Source organism: Spermophilus citellus (assembly GCF_964194105.1).
Source record: "Spermophilus citellus genome assembly, chromosome: 14".
In the NCBI taxonomy this organism is placed as follows: domain Eukaryota; kingdom Metazoa; phylum Chordata; class Mammalia; order Rodentia; family Sciuridae; genus Spermophilus; species Spermophilus citellus.
Genome location: NC_138194.1, coordinates 50995725 through 51015927, shown reverse-complemented (window position 1 = coordinate 51015927; position 20203 = coordinate 50995725). Strand labels below are relative to the sequence as shown.

The 20203-nt window shown below is 39.8% G+C and overlaps 1 protein-coding gene across 1 annotated transcript in view; it reads right to left on the bottom strand.

Annotated features, from left to right (window-relative positions):
* Positions 1 to 6892: 6892 nt before the first annotated feature.
* STMN2 (stathmin 2) overlaps positions 6893 to 20203 on the bottom strand; it is a 51475-nt gene continuing 38164 nt past the window's right edge. The window contains exons 4-5 of the mRNA XM_081266275.1: positions 14393 to 14584; positions 6893 to 7203 (exon numbers count right to left, since the gene is read on the bottom strand). Coding sequence (XP_081122401.1) covers positions 7144 to 7203; positions 14393 to 14584 — 252 coding nt within the window. The 3' untranslated portion in view covers positions 6893 to 7143. The remainder of the gene's footprint in view (positions 7204 to 14392; positions 14585 to 20203) is intronic.

The following is a 20203-nucleotide window of genomic DNA, read 5'->3' as shown; positions in this document are numbered from 1 at the left end:
GTCAGCATGGGCCAAAGTGACCTAGAGTTGTCATGGCAATAGGGACTTAAAAGTCTGATGTCATCTTGCTGTCAGTGACAAGTTAAGAGGTGAACCTGGATAGAACTATCTGGAAACTTCTCTGCTATACCCTCTCTGACAGGACCCACTTTCTCCCTTGAGAGTGTCCCCTTTCCCTTTCCAATCCCTTCAGTGAGCTCATGCCGGTTACTCTGAATGGTGTATGTGAAATTTTTCTGACTTGATCACAAGAATTGGGGTTTAAAGGGGAATCTTTGTGCTGCCTCAGTTTCTCTGAAGGTCCTAATGCTGTAACAGTGGTAGGTTAGCAAATTGCATTTCACCATTTAACATACAAAAGAGTCCACTGAAGTGTCAGTCATGGGAATCGGATATTAGGAAATTGTCAGAGGTGGTGGACATGATTTTACATGTGAAGTGGACATGACTTTACATGTGAAGCTTATCGTATACTAGAATTCATATTCAGTTTTCTTTTCCACTTTTCCCCCCTCTCTTGCCCTTTAAAACAATGTAGGTGATTATTGCCAAAATAAACCAATGAAAAAAAATTCAATCTGCCTTTCAGACTCTGAGATTAATAGCTCAGTTGGCAGATCAGGCCTCCCTACAAATATCATAGCTTTAATTAGCTTCTTGGCATTTAGGGCTCAAGTGAACAAAAGATATGTAAGCCACCGGAAAGCTGCTGAAAAACAGAGAAACAAGCGCACTCCCTTGAGCCCTCAACCTGAGCTTTTGGATTGGAGATGGTGTGGCTGGCTACGAGGTGTGCAGGATGGTGAAAAGAGTTTCAGTCCAGTATTTATTAAGCAGTAACAACTCAAAAGTCCAGGAGCATGGAGCTTATTTCTCAGACATGCTCTGTATCTCTTGTAGGGGACTCTGCTCCACTTCATCTTTATTCCAGGTCATGCTAACAGAGGGAAAGAGGGCACAGGGAACCCTGAATTGGCTCTTAAATCTTCCTCCTGAAAGTGGCGCATGTTATTTCCTCTCACATTTCATTGGCCCAAACAAGTCACAAGCCATCCCCCACCCAAAATGTAGAGGAAGTGCAATCTCAGAAGGAGAGAAGCCAGGAATATTAGTCAGTGGCACTAATGACAACCAGGTGGGAGAGTATTATAGTTGTCATTAGTGCTGTTCACTGAGTCCGCCATCTGGACTTCAGGAAATGTCCTCTGCCTCTCCACGTTCCCTTTGCCTTTCCTCATCCTGCTCAGCCTCATACAGCATTAACTGGACTTCCTTATCCTCTGATTTTTTGGTTGGATTTAGCCAATGTGAGGTCTTGGCTAGAGATGAAAGGGTGAAGGAAGAAAGATGTTTAGTTATGTATTCCCCAGGTCCTTCCTCTCCAGACTGCCTTTGTTAAGAGACTGAATTCCTCTCTGAAGGCCATGGCTGCAGGTCAGGCAGTGTCCTGTAGCTACTACTATCCCCTGGGTCATCAAGCCATGGCTGGAAATGGTCTCTCCATGTTTGCATTTCCTAGATGCTTAACTGTCCTCTATTGGTTTTTCCTAAACTACTCACTCGCTCCCTTTTAAAGAATGGTCATTAGGCTTTCTTCATTTCCTCCTTTGTGGTGTATCCTTGTTTCCTGCCAGGATCTAGACCAATATGACAATCAGTGAAAAGGTAAAAATCCATGGGCCCCCAAGCTTGGTGTGCAGCAAGCAGGTTTTCAGCAAGTAGGTGTGCAGCAAGAGGGGGGCATATTCCCCAACACCCCTGTAAATGTGGCCAAGGAGAATAAAGAACTGAGAAGATCTGATGAGAGGACAAAGCTTTGAAGAAAAAAGGCCTGGGGAGCTCCTCCCTGGAGCAGAAAAGAGGCAGAGTCAAGGAGCACTCTCTATCCCAAGGGTAGAGGTCCTCACAAAATAAACCAATGTGGCAGGGGGACACCAGAATTTCTGTGATCATTGAATCCTGTGCATCTTCCATTCTTTCCCTCTAGAATGAGCATGATGATGGTGATTATTCTATGGAGATTCACCATTAAATACATGGAGAAAGATGACCCGAATACATGGGGAGAGAGAAAGAGAACATGTAACACCCAGAGATCCTGGACACTGAGCTTGATGCCAGAACCAGATGGGACTTGGAGGTTTTGTATCTTGAGAACTGTGTGAATGTACTTGACATACAGGGAGGAGAGTGAGCTGCAGATTTGGTGACCAACAAGGTGGTAGACCTTGGTATAGTGCACCAAGTATTTCTGACTTTCCTCCTCCTGGGTTTACGATTAGATTGTACCTTTCTGCCTATTTGGAGTCAAATGAGATCATATCACTTGCTCTGCTCAAATAAAATCTGATGTGTGCTACCTGGAAGCTTTAAGAGAGCCAGTGCATGACTTGCTGTGCTTGTTCTTTCCCTCTTCCACAGTGACCAGCGATGCTCCAGAGAGGCAAGTTCTATTGTTCTTTGCCCTCGGAGTTCACAGTGACACACATTGGACAAGTAGCAGGTGTATGGAACAAAACTTTGCAATTTTAATTCACTAATATATATCACAATCCAACCTAGCAGCCTCTCCTGACTTAAATTGTAGTGAAAATGCCTCTGTGCAGAGATTATAGCACGTGCATGGAAGGCCTGAAACGTCACATCATTGGCATGTCAGAGTGAATAATTTGTGTGCAAATGGAATAACATTCATGAGAAAAAAAGAGAGATGGTGAGATACCATCAGTGTGTGGATGATCCAGTGGGTAGCCTTTCAGAGGAGTGTGGATCTTATTCTTCAGGTAAGGGGGGAAGTGCAGTGTAAAGTAGTGGACAGTCTGTTGGAGGGCCTGCAGGCTGGAGCGAAGGCATGTGATGAGGCTGGAGTAAGAGTCTAATAGCAGCCAAAGTAGGCAGTAGTTGTGGAAGTAGAAACAGCAATGAATGAGGGATACTGTGGAGGTCAAATTGATGCTACTTAATGGTCAGGTGGGGATGATTGATAAGGGGGTGGAGAGAGAGAAGGGGAGGGGAGGGAAGGGGAGGGGAGGGGAGGGGAGGGGGGATAGTGGAGAATGGGATAGACAGCAGAATACATCAGTCACTAGAAAGGCAATTTGTAAATCAATGGAAGTGTAACTGATGTGACACAGCAATCTGTATACGGGGTAAAAATGGGAGTTCATAACCCACTTGAATCAATCTGTGAAATATGGTATATTAAGAACTATGTAATGTTTTGAACAACCAACAATAAAATAAAAAAAAAAAAGAAGGGACAATGAGAAATCCAAGATAACTATGAGGTAATTGGGGAGCTCTTGCTTTAGGCTCTGTGTTTGCCTTAGCAATTTTCAGCAAACAGCCTGCTTAGAAGTTAAGAATGATTGTGTTGTCCAGGGCTGGGAACATGACAGGTGGTTGCTAAAGCCAAGGATGCCATGTTTCCACCTTCTTGTTCTCTCTCTCAGTAGGAGCCCATGGATGGTGTGGATATGCCCTATCAGTAAGTTTTTTACTTTGTTTTCTCTTCTTAAGTGATGTGGAGGCTGGTGAAGAGCCCAAAGGCAGGTGCTATAATTTAGATCTGGAATGTTCCCCAAGGTTCACGTTAAAGAACTGGTTTTCCAGCCTGTGGTGCTATCAGGAGGTGGTGGAATCTTTAAGAGGCAAGGTCTAGAGAGAGGTCTGTAGGTTATTAGGGGTGTACCCTTGAAGGGGATTGTGGGAGTTATTCCCTTCCTCTCTCTCTTTTGCTTTCTGGACATGAGTTGAGCAATGCTGCTTTGTCTTGTGGTTTCTGCCATGGTGTGCTGTCTCTCCACAGGTCCTAAAATGTAAAGGGGCCCAACTGACCCAGTTGACCATGGAAACTCCAAAACCGTGATCTGAAATAGACCTTTTTAAATAAATTGATGATCTCAGATATTTGTTATAGTAACAGCAGACTAACACAGCAGGGCTCTCACCATTTGTCAATATTCAATTGTTCCATACATTTTGGGAGTGTTGCAGAGATATGAGAGACAGATGAATCATCAATGTGATTTTGTGAATTTTCACAGAATATTTCAAAGACATTTAAAGAAGCTAAACATAGCACTGAGGAAACCAAGACCTAAAAACATCTTTAAGTGGGGTGGGCTACACACCGGGTAACTCACTGACTGACATCACCCCTGCAAGATGCTTAGGTCATTGCTTAAAGGGTTGGGAGTATCTTAGGACTTTTTAAGCCCTACTAACATAATGTGTTGTGTGAAAGGCGCCAGACGGTTGTTCCCTGACCTCACATGCTTCTTAGCACTGCCCAGTCCCTAGCCTGATTATTTCTTTGTTTCAGTATCCTGCAAAGTATAGTTATTCATTTCTTTCTTTTTTAGATTTCTTCTACTTCCACTTTTTGAATAAGTTTGAATGAGTTTCTGTTTATGCTCCATCTGGCATGGAACATGGTCTGACTGATCAAGGTGCCCTTGTTAAGATAGCCACTGCAAGTCACATGCTGGGTCAGTTTCTGTGTCCATAGCAGGTGAGTGTACTAGCATCATATTTTCAGGCTTTGGCACAGACCTCAGGAATTAGAAATCTAGAGTTAGAGGTCGGTAATCTGCTTTTAATAAGCCCTCCAGATGACCCTGAGACATGCTCAAGTTTGAGGAGGGCTGGTCTAGGGAGCTTCATAGACATAATTCGTCCTTACCAGAGACGTGAGTCTTGGGAGTGGTCTGCTGATGAGGAAAAAAATCATGAGAAGTGGTTGTTGCCTGGAACAAACTATTTAGCTCTCCATGTCTTTGCTTCTTCACTTAGAATTAGCTGGTGTAAAGTGGTGGGAAGACTGGAGATGAAGCAGTTTGGAGTGGTCCGTGATTGCAGTTCAGGGTGGTCACAGTAGTACGAGAGGTCTGTCAATTATTTTTAATATTTTAGAAAGCTTCATGGCAGTGATCTGCTTTCCATCATACGCTGCATGGACTGACCAATACGGCCCTGTTTTCTGTTTTAGAGCCAAAATAAGCTACTAGACCATGAGCTGATGACCATTCATGTTCATGTTCCCAGGGATTTACACAGGGTCTGGCCCAAGGAAAATCATGTTTTTAGGACTGATTTATATAAATCATTGTGGAAATAGAGCCTATTTCATGCTAAACTGAAGCGCTGATATTCTAAGGCATTTGTCTCATTTGTTGCAGTGTTAGATTCTGACAGATATTAAAGGATATTTGACTTAGAGACCAGGTGGCCTCAGTGTTACACTTGGCTTGTTAGTGGTCCTGGGGATAATAACCCAATTTGCTTATTCATAAATCTGAGTGGTTTCTATCCTTTACGACGTTCTGTTAAAACTGGATGTTGTTCCTTTGGTCCTGCAAGATCCATCTGGGCCAGTGACAGGACCCTTCTGTGTCCGTGTGTGCAATGTGCTTATTGGCAGTACAAAATGCAGCAGTATGGCAGAGAAATCACATTTTAACAGACGGCCCAGGCAGGGGGAGGTGTCCTGTGGGTGACAGAAGAGGATCTGGGAAGGTGCCTGGAAACTTCCAGTACCCAGAGAGGGGCTTTCTTCCTTGGCTTTATCAATCTGAGCTTTAGTTTATCCTTCAGCCTATATGTAGTTAAGGAGAAGAGGTTGAAGACTCGGACACCTGGGGGCCTGTCCCTGGGAGGGGCAAAGAGGAGTGGCCCCTTGCTGCAGAAGGGAAGGGGTCAGTAGTGTCCTGGCTTCCCTCCAGCTTAGTACTGTCTCTTTGCTTCTGAGAGCATCCAATCCAATGGCTACCCTTTTAAAAATGGAACTCCAGGGTTAGAAGGTGTTAGGGGCAAGTGAACAGACCAAACCTTTATTAGTTCACAGAACTCCAATTCTTTATTAATCACAGCTTGCTCACAATGACATACAGGAAAATAGCACTAATGAAGAGTATATATGCAGGCAGCAACCTTCAGGAGTTGGGAGGTGGGAGTTGGGGGAGAAACGACTTCAAAACTGCGATAGGTACTTATGGTGGGTATCTGGTGATTCTTAGTTGGCACAAATGCCCTGCCTAGCCCCCTATGACTGTATCAGCTTCACAGATGGAGTGATTTTTTTTTCTTTTTTAAAATTTTTATTAATAGGCAGGATTGCCTCACACTGGGGAAGAAAGACCAGCTTGAGTGGAAGTCCGCAGTGTTTTTGATTTAGTTTGTGTTTGAAAGCAACAACCAGCTCACAGTTTCCAAGAGGAAAAATATTCAGTAGCATCATGTACTTGTACTATAGGTAAAAGCTTAAAATGAACATCATCAATCATGGCATCCACAAATAAGCCACCTGACACATTAATTAATTCATTCCATCAAAAGAACTTAAACTAGAGAAGTCAGCCCACTTTATGAAGAGCGATTTTGCGGCTGCTTGGACCATTCGGATGTGGATTTGTGTTCAGCACTTTCAAAAGTTTCAACTTTTTTGCTTCTACCCGGATTGATCTCAGATCTGTCTTCTCATCCATCCCTTTCTAAAGCCAAAGCACATTTGTAGCACATAATCCAGGAGAAGCAGAAGTAAATGCTATGACTGATGGTTTTTCTTAGCCTGGTTTATAATTTATAGGCAGTAAGTAGATTATGAGCAAACAAATGTGGAGGTTCATGTGGAGTCAATACCTGTGGTCTGGGTATGGTCTTGGTCAAGCTCAGAGACTACAAGCCACCTAGGTCATTAGGCAATGGTGGGTTTCTAGCACCATAGACTGTCTACTGACCTCATTTTTCTGTTAGAATGAAAAGGGCAGGGAATGGAGTTAAGACATGGGGAGCTTCAAAAAGAACAGACCTAGCAAATCCATTTGAGTGGAAAGACACAACATCAAAAGCCTGTTACAGGACATGTAAGATTATGAAATAACTTGCATAATGCAATACTTGTATTTTTTAACAAAAATGTAAGTATTTACAAAATAAGATCCAAGGTATTTTTTAAACATCAAGCAAAACATTCTGCAAAGAGACCGCATTGACTTTTTTTTATTTTTGATTCTGTTTTTTTTTTTTTTATAATGAGTTCTTTTTAAACCATGTCATACATTTCCCATACTGATATCGCATGATCCATTATAATATAGGCAGGGGGATTTACTATCGGTGGGGCGTGCCATACCCTCCATGTCTTCAGCCAGACAGTTCCACCTGGAGTTCCTTGTTTCTGCGCACCTCCGCGGCATGCCTCTCCTAGAAAACACAGAAGGGACAGAACGTCACAGAGCCGTGCCGTGTGGTCCACACAGAGCAGGATGGCCTGCTCCATCCTCTGCATAATGAACTCGTGGCTGGAAGTGCCCGGGTTTGAGGTCTACCTGTGTAAATTTTCATTTCACAAGAAGGGAAAATGTGGGCACTGAGAAATGTTATATTAGAGGACTTTACAAGACTTACAGCACCTTTGAAACTGTTTCTTTTTTCTTTTGGTTTAAACCATGACCAAACAGTCATATGACTTAAGAGAAATTTGAATATAATGAATTCTGTGTAAATCAAGAGAATAGCAATAAAATATCAAATTGTTGGTTGTCTTAGAATTTTTTGGGGGAAGTACCAGGGATTGAACTCAAGGGCGTTCGGTCACTGAGCCATATCCCCAACTCTATTTTGTGTGTTAGAGACAGGGTCTCACTGAGTTACTTAGCGCCTTGATATTGCTGAGACTGGCTTTGAACTCATGACCCTCCTGCCTCAGCCTCCTGAGCTCCTGGGGTTATAGGCATGCGCCACCATGCCCGGCTTGCTTTATCTATCGTGTTTTTAATGGTGCATTTTCTCTTCCCTAATATTTAGGTCTTTATCATTGCTTCTGGACACTTTGGAAAGATTTGATCCAGGAATAAGAACTTTCACATTGTTTTCTAAACTCTTGACCTGTTCCCTTTATAACTTGTCTAATGACTTTTCCAGTCTTAGCTCCATTCCCCCACCCCTACACCTACATGATGTTTCTGTTTAATGAAATTGTATTTTCATGCTTGAGATTCTTAGTCTTCCAGCGCCACTGGCCAGGATTGTGACCTTACTCTTTAAGCCCTGTGGCAGCTGACCCTTTCTCCATGAAGATTTTCATGACACCATAGGTTAATGTAATCTTACCTTCTATGTGAACACCTGCATAAAGCAGTATTTCCTTTTCTGTGGCATAAGTAAACTTGAGAGCATTCCTGTCCTTGTCTCATCTGTTATAGTTGACTACAGGTTCACTGAGGGTCTGTCCTTTGTTTTTCATTTCTGTTCCACTAACAGAGTGCTTTGCACATAACCCAGGACTGGTGGGTGTTTATTTTCACAAGGAATGGAGGCACTAGCCTTGAACTGAACTTCTGAGAAAACTGATGGAGGAAAGGTGGATCCAGTATTTTTTAAATACATGGTTCTATATTGGATGATTATAAGCATATTGTTTTCCATATAACACATGTCAAGTGTGTATTAAACTGAACTTATAAAAATGTTAGTTATTAGTAGTGTTATTATTATTCTATTTAGAATATTGTTTATACTGCTTTCCCACCTCCTCAAAGTTACAGAAATTTCTTGAGGTTCTGTATTTTCCTTTAGTTCAGGGACAATGACATTGAACAGATATAAAGTAAATCTTATCATTAAACTCCATTCACTTCAAGGATTATATGTTTATAATATTCTTTATAATACTGAGCTTTTATTAGGCTCTTAATATGTATCAGGTGTATATTAACACAGACTTTACTTTTATCAATTTCCTTAATCCTCATGGCAATCCTATCATATAGACTCTATTATCATCCCCACTTTACAGGTGAAGAAACTACATTACTTGTTACATTACTTGCCGAAGTTCACCTAACTAACAAGATCCAAACCCAGAGACCCCAGTTCTACAGTCCACTCTCGCTAACCACTGCTGAGATCCAAACCCAGAGACCCCAGTTCTACAGTCCACTCTCGCTAGCCACTGCTGTACAATCTCAGGGTTAGTGTGAGGTGACAGTTGCATAGGAGTGAAGGAAAATGAGTCTTTTCCACTCTAGATTCTAGAAGAAAAATTCATAGACTCTACCCTTCCTTCAATGATACATAATTGGAGGAATGAGGACTTTGATGCTAGAGGGACAGTTTCAGAGCAGTTTTATCTAATTGGCTTAAATAAGCTTCAAAAACCATGAAGAAAAGGAAGAGACATGTATAGAGAAATTAAGTCCTGTTTGGAAATGACTCTAGGGAAATTAGCATGGATGCAGCTGATTCTTGTTTCTGTTCTGCTATTATAAGGAAAAGATGCAGCAAAATTTTTTTTTTCTCATGGAAAAAGAGACTAATTATTGAGTGCCGAGTTCTTAGGAAAATTGAGAAAAAGCCTAGACCATTACTATGCTAGAAAAACACAAAGCCTCAAGCTTAGAGATTCATATTAATGCAACTTCATAAAAGGAAGCATTATAATTAGTATTACTAATCTCCTCTAAGATGCACTTTTTAATTACACTCAAAATTGGTTGCAAAGAAATGAATTTTGCCATAGGGAAAAACAAAATAATCTGTGAGCTTTAGATAACATGAAAAAAAGGAAATTTAGATACATCTTTCTAAGTTGCTAATCAATCTATTACTTGAAAACATTACATTCCAATTATTAAATATGTATTCATGAAATGTTAATACGACTTTACATCAACATGTAGGATAACCAAAAGCAGAGATATGGGGGACATGCAATTGTTAGCATCATCTGCTTTTCTTATCAGTAAACTGTTATTATTAGAAAACCTGTAGTCCAGAGTTTCCTAAGGCAGTTTGGGGGCTCCATGAAGCTCATTCAGAATACTGTTCTTTGATAATACTCATTTCATTATTGGGCTCCTAAAATTGGCCAGGCACTGTTAGAACCTCTCAGCTAGGCAGACCCAAACATCTAAATTTACAAGGTTTCTGTAATTAACCTTTTTTTCTCCCTTTAGTAAGAGGAAAGTGTCACAGATAGTATTTTTGCATTGTATGTAACTATTTTTCTTATATGAAAAAATGTCTTAAAGTCAGTTTAGGAAAAATTCTGGTCCTCCAGAAATGAAGTTTAGTAGATTTCTCCACTGAAAGGTAAGAACTATGAGATCTCTTTTTTTTTTCTTTGTCTTTTAATGTCCATTTAATTTCATTAAGTATCAAATATAATCAAGGGGCTTGAACGACATGACCAAGGGTTTTAATCCTACCTGTGAAATTTGTTACTGAGTCTATTTAAGTGCAAAATGATATTGATGTCATCAAGAATCTTTCTTTAAAATGAAAGAGAGGTCAAGGGTGAGTCATGAGAGCCCAGAAAGCTCCCATTTCAAACATCAAGATGATGGTGGCTGTGGGGTCATGGGTAGCCATGGAATGCAACTTCTAGTCCTTGTGCCGGGACTGCTTATATAAATGCAGTGTTTGATGACTCAATAAATAATAGTAGCTTTAGCTTCGTATAAAAATTTGGAGTCAAAGATACACAGTCTGGTCTAGACTCTGCAATCTACTTAGCTTTGTCACCTCAGCCAAATGGCTTAACCTTTATAAGGCTCCTTAGATGTGAAATGGTGATACTAACAGTATTTTCTTTCAGCATAGTTTGGCTTAAATGTGTCAGTAAATGCAAAAAATGCCTGGCCTACAGTGAGCAATGGATAAAGGTTAATTTTAATCTCCTTTCCCCTTTCATTATTCACTCATCACATGTTCAATGGCTATACCACCATTCACACGTGCACTTGTGAATCAGAATGACAAAAAAAAAAAAAAAAATACCAGCCAGATGAGAAGAACGAAAGGTTACAACAGATACAAATTGAGAATGGTTGAAATCTATGCCCAGAGAGTTCTATCAGAATCACTCATAGGAAAAGAACCACAGCATTTAATTCCCTGAGAACAAGAATATTATTTTTATCATTTTAAGCTATATTATATTATGTGATGCTGTTTTCATCAGAACAATGGCTAGAAGGCTTTTGCTTGGCACTTGGTAGATTGTTAGAAGTGAAATTACCAATTACCCTGAGATCACGTCTTTTATTTTTCTAGGTACCATCCTTTGTGGTTGGATAGGGTGAATTAGATGCCAAGCTTGTCTAGGTGATTTACCTTTCTTGCTCTGTTGGTATTTATTATGATAATTATAAGTTGGGTAGGAAGTTGGGACAGGGGAGAATTTCTGGCAGTACACTGTGAAGTGTTTCAAGGGAGGAAGGGTCGTGTTAGGGAAAGAAGAAAGTATCTCTCTAATCATTCCTGCTGTTAGAACAGCTGTTTTTCCTGGTATGGCAGCCTTGATGTGGATTCGCTTACACTGATATTCTTCAGCACCTAAGTCTTTACTGACTGGATTGGACCATATTACACATTGTCTTCTTCTCTAATATCTAAATAGTTATCTATGCTATTTAGTGATGTATTTTATGGTACCTGCATCAGGAAAGAGATGGTAAATATCTTTTGATGTTACACTCCCTTTCAGGTTCCTAAACATATAGTAGGGATTTCATAAATACTCATTGGAGAATTAACTCATTAATAGGTGTCATTTCTGAAGTAATCATCATTTAATGTGGCAGATTTCAGAAGAGCTTATGCTATATGGTAAGTTTTACACATTTTCCAGCATTATTATTGATCTTTTAAATTTCTAATTTCATAAGATGATTTTGTTTAAACAAAAGGTTAGACAGTGATCATGACAAAAAACTTAATAGTTTTTGTATATACAAAAAACTACTTAGTAGTTTTAATCTATACAGATACAATATGCAACAATTTTGCACCAAATCTACAATCTATTTAAAATATATCAAATGGAACTTATTTTCTTACTTTCTAAGAAATATCTCTACTTTATTGAAGAGATAAAAGATGTTGGCTGATAGTGGTCAAATATCCTATTATATTTAAAAAGTGTCTTTTTAGTTATGGAATACCAGAAAAAATGAGGTTCTAGAAATGATGTTGGCTGCATTATTTGACCATGGGATAGAATATTGATAGCTGAGATTTAAAATCAGAAAAGGCTACAAACCACAAATCTCAAGGCTGGCTGCATACTGGAATCATTGAGGAGAGTTAAAAAGAAATGTGTTGTGGCTCAGTGGTAGAGCGCTCGCCTAGCACGTGCAAGGCCCTGGGTTTGATCCTCAGCACCACATAAATAAAATAAAGATATTGTGTCCAACTACAACTAAAAAAATAAATATTTTTTTAAAAAAGAAATGTGTATATATGTAAATTTATATATAAAATATATTTTATATAAAAATATATGTTTATACATATTATATATGATATACATATATAATGTATACATATATACATTTATATATTATATTACACATATAAATATTATATATTATATTACAAATATATATATATTTTTCTTTTTAACTCCCCACAATGATTCCAGATACTGAACACTTAAAAAATGGAGGAAAAAATTGTCTATTTAAATATAGTACTTCTGGAAATACTGATTAAAATGTCAAATTTTATGAGCAATTTTATAGTTTACATCAGGAAGGGTAAGCTTTAAGAAAATAATGCTCCTGGACTGTGGGTGAAAATTTTGCATTGGATACTAGAGGTGTAATTGAGAATGCTGGAATAAAATCAGCATATGCCATACCAAGAAACTACACTTGATTTTTATTTGGGCCTAGAATATGAAATGAAAGTGAGTCACTGGTATAGCACACAGAGCATACTGTGACTCTCTGCTGTCCATGGTACCAACATTGGCCAAGCAAGAATTTCCTTAGTTCTTTAGGAAAGTGTGAATTGAGGATAACTGGGGGAAGACTGACTAGTTCAAGGTCAGAGGAATATGTTTTAGCAAATGAACTTTTCTCATCTGTACATAGTATTTGTTTGACACTATACAGTAACCTGCTGAGAGCCAAATTCTGTTGTTTCCTTCAAATCCTGACCTGACTCATTTGGGGAAAACAAGATGATGTAGTTCTGAGAGTTTGGAAACACTGGCATATAAATAAATATTTCCATTTCAAGTTTCAGGTTGTGGCTGAGTCATCTAGTGGCTATTCTGGCTCCTGCTCACGTCCCAGTAGCCTCAATGTCTCACCCTTTCCCCGGCAAAACTTACAAAAATTTCTTAAAAGCACAGATGCTCATGAAAACCTTGAAATTACAGTTATTAAAGGATTTTATGCTTAATGTCCTTTCTCTTAGTCTGAATCTGTAGTCAGAGAACAGGAGTGAAAGACTTCAGTACTTCCAAATAAGGCTGCCTGGACATTTAATGAGATGGGCCAACTCTGATAGGAGACATGAAGCTTCCTAAGAAATATTAAAAAAAAAACAGGAAGTGGATCTGTCTAAACTCTCAGCACTATGACAACAGGACTGTCCTGTTTTTCTCTGTATCCTCAGAACCTCACATCTAACAGTTCTCAGTACTGGCCAGGAGGGTGACTACTCAGAAAAGAATTGGGGCATCTTTCTCTAAGTTCCTATGTTTTGAGCTTAACCCAATGTTTGGAACTGGAGAAAGCTAAATTACTCATAGTTATGTTGTACATTTTCAAAGGAAAGGTTTTTTGGAAGGTGAGGTGGGGTATAGACAGCATAGAGCCTATGAAATAGAAAGAGAAAACATTTCTCAGAGGATTTCCAGCACCGCTCATGCTGATTAATTAATTGGTATGAGTATATGTGCAGATGGCTGAGGAGCAAGGCAGCAGGATGGCAGAACTTGATGAACCAAACATCCACTATTACCTCCCCTTTGCTGTGGTTCCATCCAATGTTATTACACGTCAGTTTTCTGTGTAGATTTCCCAAAATGTAGAGAATGGTCTTACCAGTGTACACAAATATCCTGGCCTTTCCTGACTTAATATTTCTAGTAAATACATATTAACTAAATGAAATATACATTAGCATTATATATTAATATAACATTACTATATTAAATGTGTAATATTTCCAATTTAATATTTTCCCACTAGTTTATTTCTAATTTATTTATTTATTTTTTTATGTGGTTCTGAAGATGGAACTCAGTGCCTCACACATGCTAGGCAAGCGCTTTACCACTGAGCTATAACCCCAGAGCTCAATAGTTTATTTCTTAAGGTTTGACAGACACATTTGAAAAGCATGAATTTGCCTCACAGAACCCATTCATCACTGGACAATTTTTAAAAATTTCAGTGTTAATGTGGGTGTCCCACTTTCTCTACTATGTTTTAGTCCTTAGCTGAGGCAACACTACTCTGAGACCCTCCTCATGGGGTCAAGTTGTCCTAGTACATGCAGCAAATTTGGACTAAGTCTTTGTGCTCACACTTGTGGGATTCATTCAATTGCGTGGCACATGAAAGCACCTATCTGCTCAGACCTGTGTTGTGATTACCTTTTCCTGCAGACGTTCAATAATAGCAGCTAGATTAGCCTCACGGTTTTCCTTGATTTGTTCCATTTTCAGGATCAGCTTTTCCTCCGCCATCTTGCTGAAGTTGTTGTTCTCCTCCAAAGCCTTCTGAAGGACTTCCCGCTCATGCTCCCTCTTCTCTGCCAATTGTTTCAGCACCTGGGCCTCCTGAGACTGTGGAAGAAAAACACATCCATCTTATAATTACCTGAACACCAATGTGGCAGAATAATAATGGTCCATGGATTCCAGGAAGTGCTCTTTTCAAATGAATAGCACTTCTAGCATTTTCTATAGAATGTGGTTATTTGGGAAATGTGCTTAGTTCAATTTTCCACTGTGAGAAGAAACAGTATTTAACCCTCATTGAGGAGTGTTGTTTTTTTTTTTTTTTTAAATACGTTTCCGTTAAGCATTTGTGTAACAGGAAATGCTATAATTAATCACTGGATGGCAATGTTCCTTCAGTGCCTGAGGAAAATGGGTGATGACTGGGGTTAGTTTTTTTTTCCTTTTTCCTGCCCTATTTTTTTTTTTTTCTGATCAGCCATTGGCTGGGACCTACAATAAGATTTTTACCTTTCCTCAATGAAATCAACAAATTACTTTATATTTTTATTATATGCCTGCCCCCTCCTGTCTTTTTACCCATAAGCCAAGTTCCCTTTGGAGACCTGAAAACAGTACAAATTTAATGCTCACTTGGCCAGAGACAGCAGAAGCTCCTTGTTATGACCCTTTCTTGAACATTCTGAGTATTCATTAAAATCCTGGGTTTGCTCAGTGATTTGAGCAGAAATGTCAGTGTCACATGTGCCTCTGACACCCCCCTTGTTACTCTGTACATTGTAATTCTCCTCCAGCTTCCCGGGTACTTGATAAAAATGCAGGTGCCTGGTATCTACCTCCAGAAATCCTGATTTCAAGGTTCTTTGCCGAGGTCCAGGTATCTACATTTTTGATAAGCAGATCTACAGCAAGGCAGGCCACAGTCTACTTTTTTGAAAAACACACTGTCATGGGCTTTAGAGTCAGGTCTGTGTTTAAGCCTTAGTTCTGTTGGTGACTCTAGATGTGTTATTTTCTCCTTTACACTATGTAATGGAGAGAAGTCTTACCCAATACTGAACTATCCAAGTTTAAGACCAAATTATCATACACTCATGGTTCCTTGGCAGTTACTTAGAACTGATGCTCTGAGGTGAGCCTTCACTGGAGTAATGATAAATGTGCGTATCTAAACAAATGTAGATCAAAAAATTAAAAAGTGGCCTGTTGAATACTGATTACAATCAAAAGTGTTACTAGGAAAAATCCTTAGTTGATGGTTGTGGTTGTGGGGATTTACTGGAGAGATCTTGATGCACAGGCAGTATGGTGCCTGGAAAAGAAAAAAAAATTATCTTCAAGTAAAATGCTACAGCAATGGTAAAACCAGACAGCCATACAAGTCTTGGCTCCCATGTTTATTTGGAAGTTTATCAGGAATAGATCTGTGGTCACTGAAGGTTAGACAGAAAATCCTGAGAACTAGTCTCACTTTTTGCTTTAACTTCATAAGGGTCTTTACTGAACATTTACTGGACTCCTCACATTCTTCCTTTGATTTAGCTTTCAGGAAAGCTATTATAAAAAATAATGAGAAAATGATAACACATTTTCTAGATGATTTATCTTCTTGCCTCTAGAGGGTGGTGTTGTTAAAGCAGCCTATATAGATTAAGCTCACTTTAAAAATTTTTTTTTTTTTTTTTTGCTGTAGATGGACACGATACCTTTATTTTATTTATTTATTTTTATGCAGTGCTGAGAATAGAACCCAGTGCCTCACACATGCTAGGCAAGTGTTCCGCCACTGAGCTTCAACTCCAGCATTGCTTATTTACTCTTTTTTACTAGGACTACTAAACTGTGAATTGTTGGGTGTAAGGTGGGAGGGAGGAAGAGGAAGCTAGGGAGCGAGGGCAGGAGATAGAGATGGGGGAGTGGGGGGAGAGGGAGAGAGAGAGAGAGAGGGAGAGAGAAAGAGAGAGAGAGAGAGAGAGAGAGAGAGAGAGAGAGAGAGAGAGAGAGAAGTCGAAGGAGAGGGTGAGAGATGTATTGTTATAGGATATCGGGGGGATGTGCTTTTAAAGTGTCTCTCTCTGAGAAAAGTCTTAATGAAATTAATTTTTTGGTATATGGATAAGGATAGTATCCATTTCCTAGGGTTATTCATAGGATCAAATAATGTTTTCCTCGCATTGCCTGTAGGTCAGTGTTTCCAATACTGCCCTAAGAGGATCCAGGTAGATTTTCCACGGAAAATTGGTTCAAGAGCTGCACAAATGGCAGTCATTACTATTGAAAATAAAACTCAAGTCCTGTATGATCAGGGAGATGAGGGCATAGAACCTGTGAGTATAACTCAAAGCAGTTATAAACTTTTGGTCATCTCATGTGAGCATGTTGTTCAGACGCCTCAGATTTTTTGGATATTTAGTGGATTCAGGGGTCATGGTTAAGGACAATTCAAGTTCTTCCCTAAAACTCCTTCCTCTCCACCATACTCACGGTCCATGGAATGAGACTGTATTGATAGGAAATCTCACAGTGAAGTGAGCACCACAAAGAGATAAGAGGAAGCAATTTGGATCTTCCATTTCAGAAAGTTCAATCTAGGTAACCTCCAGGCCAGATAAGAAGGTTGGGTTACCACCAAACAAGGATGAGCTGTGTCCAAGAACTAGGGATTAGATCAGAGCTTTAGACTTCTCTTATAATGCACGGGGGGAACCCATGAAAGTTCCCTGGGAAACCAAACCAAACCAAATGAATCAAAACGAAATTCAACGGTCAAAACCCTCCAGTGTGGTGCTCTTAAAATTGTTTTCCATTTGAACACACGGTTAGGGAATGTTCTGAGCAACACAATTGCTAAGGCAGGAAGATGGCCAGCTCTCTGCCTCGCAGTTCCCTTCCTGCCCCTCTTCCTCCTCCATAGATGGGGATTTCTCCAAAGCTGCTCTGGCAGGATCCAGCTGGATTTTTCATGGACATTTGTTCCTTTCTACAGGGGCTCCTGTGGCACACTAAAATTGGGTCCCAACCTGGTGTTCAGAAAACCTGTGCTTGTGTGCTGCTTTGTTGAGTGCGGGGCCCAACTCAGTGCTGTGGACATGGAGTCCTTGGCAAGGCAAGGGACATGCACCTGCTGCTCCTCAGGCAGGGTCAGCTTATAGAGAAAGGCACCGCGAATGGACAGTTAGCAGGAGGCCACTGCAACAGCTGAATGTCTCATTTTCAGATGCTCAAATTAAATTGGCACTTAGCTGAGTTGTGTTTTAACTCAGCGTGTATATTTACATTCTTAATTTCTTTGCAAAAGAGCTGGAATCAGGAGGAGGCAGCAGGGGAGGAAGATTGAGAAGACTTTAAAGAGTAATATAGCAACACATACCTTTTTAAGTTTCTGGCCTTGGTGGGACATATTTAGTCTGCATGCACACATCCTCCCACAGATTTCATTGTGAGTAATGGAGAATTCCCACCCTGAGCAGTGTCTATTGCATTTACTGGAGTGCAGTACTTGGTTCACTTTGAAATGCCTGTTCATGGGGTCAGTACTTTTGCAGCTGTTGGGGCTAAACAAGATACACAGCATAAGTGTCAGGGGGCATTTTTCTAAGCACAATTAATAGGGTGAAATAGAAACAGAAAGCAATACAGAGTGTCATCACCTGAGTCTGAGGCTAGTTGACAAACATCTAGGACACAGGGCTGCAAACTTTTTGGGTGCCTTTCTTTATACATTCAAAGCGAATGTACCATCTACCAAGGTCTCAACTAATGCCTTTGGAGGATCTATTTAAAATTCAATTCTGTGAAAAAATACAGAATGTGGAGTCCAATATGGTGGAAAGCATTGTTCATTGAGAAAGTACTTCTGGCTTCTTATTTTAGTCCCTACTCACAAGAACTCAATTCTTAGACAAATTCTTCTGTGGAGCTAGTAGCCATGGGGTCCTTTACCTCAGTTCCTAAGATCTCTGTTACTCCACTGCTGCAGACAGTCACAACTGTTGCTCTTTCTTACAGCCTAGTTTCCAGCTATTTCTGCCTATAGAGTTTAATGTTCCAATTATACCCTCAGGGAAGAAAATTGGTTCTGATTCCGGTATTGGTATCAACGAGCGAGTAAGAAGTTAGTTGAGAAAAACTGCCTTGAAATATGACATGAAATAAGCGTAAGGCTGGAGAATAAAAATGTGATATACAAAAGTGGTAGCATATCTTTTCATTTTCAGTAGAAGTCAAGTTTTCATTACACATTCAAATAGGTCTTCCTTCTTCTTTTATACTTTGGATGGGCAGATTAGCAGAAAGGAATCCTGATCAGGTGGGCTGAGAGGTTGGAGAAGTGGCATTTGCTAAAAGTGGTTAAAAATAAATGGTTCATGCCAAAAGGCCTCTGTCCTTGGAGGAACATTTCTGAAGACCGTGTACCTAATTGTGAAAAGTTGCTGATATACTGAAATGGAAAATTAGGGCAAGTGGATGATCAGCTGATACAAAGCAAATGTCAAGGCAAAGTACAGAGCTGAGATGTCTGAGGTGGCATCTTGGGAGACTAGGAAAGCTTCTCCATGGGACTATTGTAGAAACGAATGCACTTTATTGGTGAACACCTTTCCTAGGCATAAACTTCTCTGGAATAATGACATGAGAGGCTCATGAAGGGAAAGTAATGAGACAGCTAAGAAGAGTTATTGTACATTCACACTTTAACGTTTTTCCAAAGAGGTTAATTTTACCATTTCTTTTATTACCCAGTATAAGAGTTTAATTACTGCACAAATGAAATGGAAGATAAATTTGAGTTAGCTGGTATATAAAACTCATTTTACTTTATGTACACATAAGAGATTTAAGGCTACAATTTAGTTAGCTCTAGTTTTCCATTATTTCTATAGTAAACACATTTCTATCCTTTATTTTATGGCATCTTTTCATTTGGAAGACTCATTACTTGCTATCCAGGACAATTGATCAGATGCTAAACTCCAAGTAGCAAAGTGCCTCTATGCTGGTAGGTTAGATGATACTATGGCTCACCAGGAAGAAACATTATTAACCCAGTTAAAATCACAAACAATGTCTTATTTAAATGACAATTGAGTATAATTATGTTCAACAAAAGGGGGCAATGTTCAGAGCTAGAAGCACAATAAGAAATTTGAAATGATTAAACCCCAAAGACCTTTGGAATGAGTCTTTCCCATTCTAACACCTGTGATGGTTTTCACTCCTAAGAAATTTGGGGTGCTGTTCGCTGAGAGGACAGCCCCAGCAGGATTCTGCAGCTTGTGTGTCCAACTGGCTTCCTGAATGCCAAACAATGAATAATCCAGCCCTGGATTTCATAATCCAATGCTGTAAAAACCACCCATTTTGGCAGGGCACAGGGATGCATGTCTGTAATCCCAGTGGCTTGGGAGGCTGAGGCAGGAGGATCATGAGTTCAAAGCCAGCCTCAGCAAAAGCAAGGCTCTAAGCAACTCAGTGAGACCCTGTCTCTAGATAAAATACAAAATAGGGCTGAGGATGTGGATCAGTGGTCTAGTGCCCCTGAGTTTAATCCTTGGTACTCCCCCCAAACAAAACAAACCACCCATCTTTCCCTGAATCCCATCTGAATTGCCATTTACCAAGAGAGATGCCAACAAATGGAAAGGGTGAGTCTACCAGGTTTGGTGAATAATGACTCACTTTTATGCCATCTCATTAAGAGTAAGCAACACATGTTCTATTTAG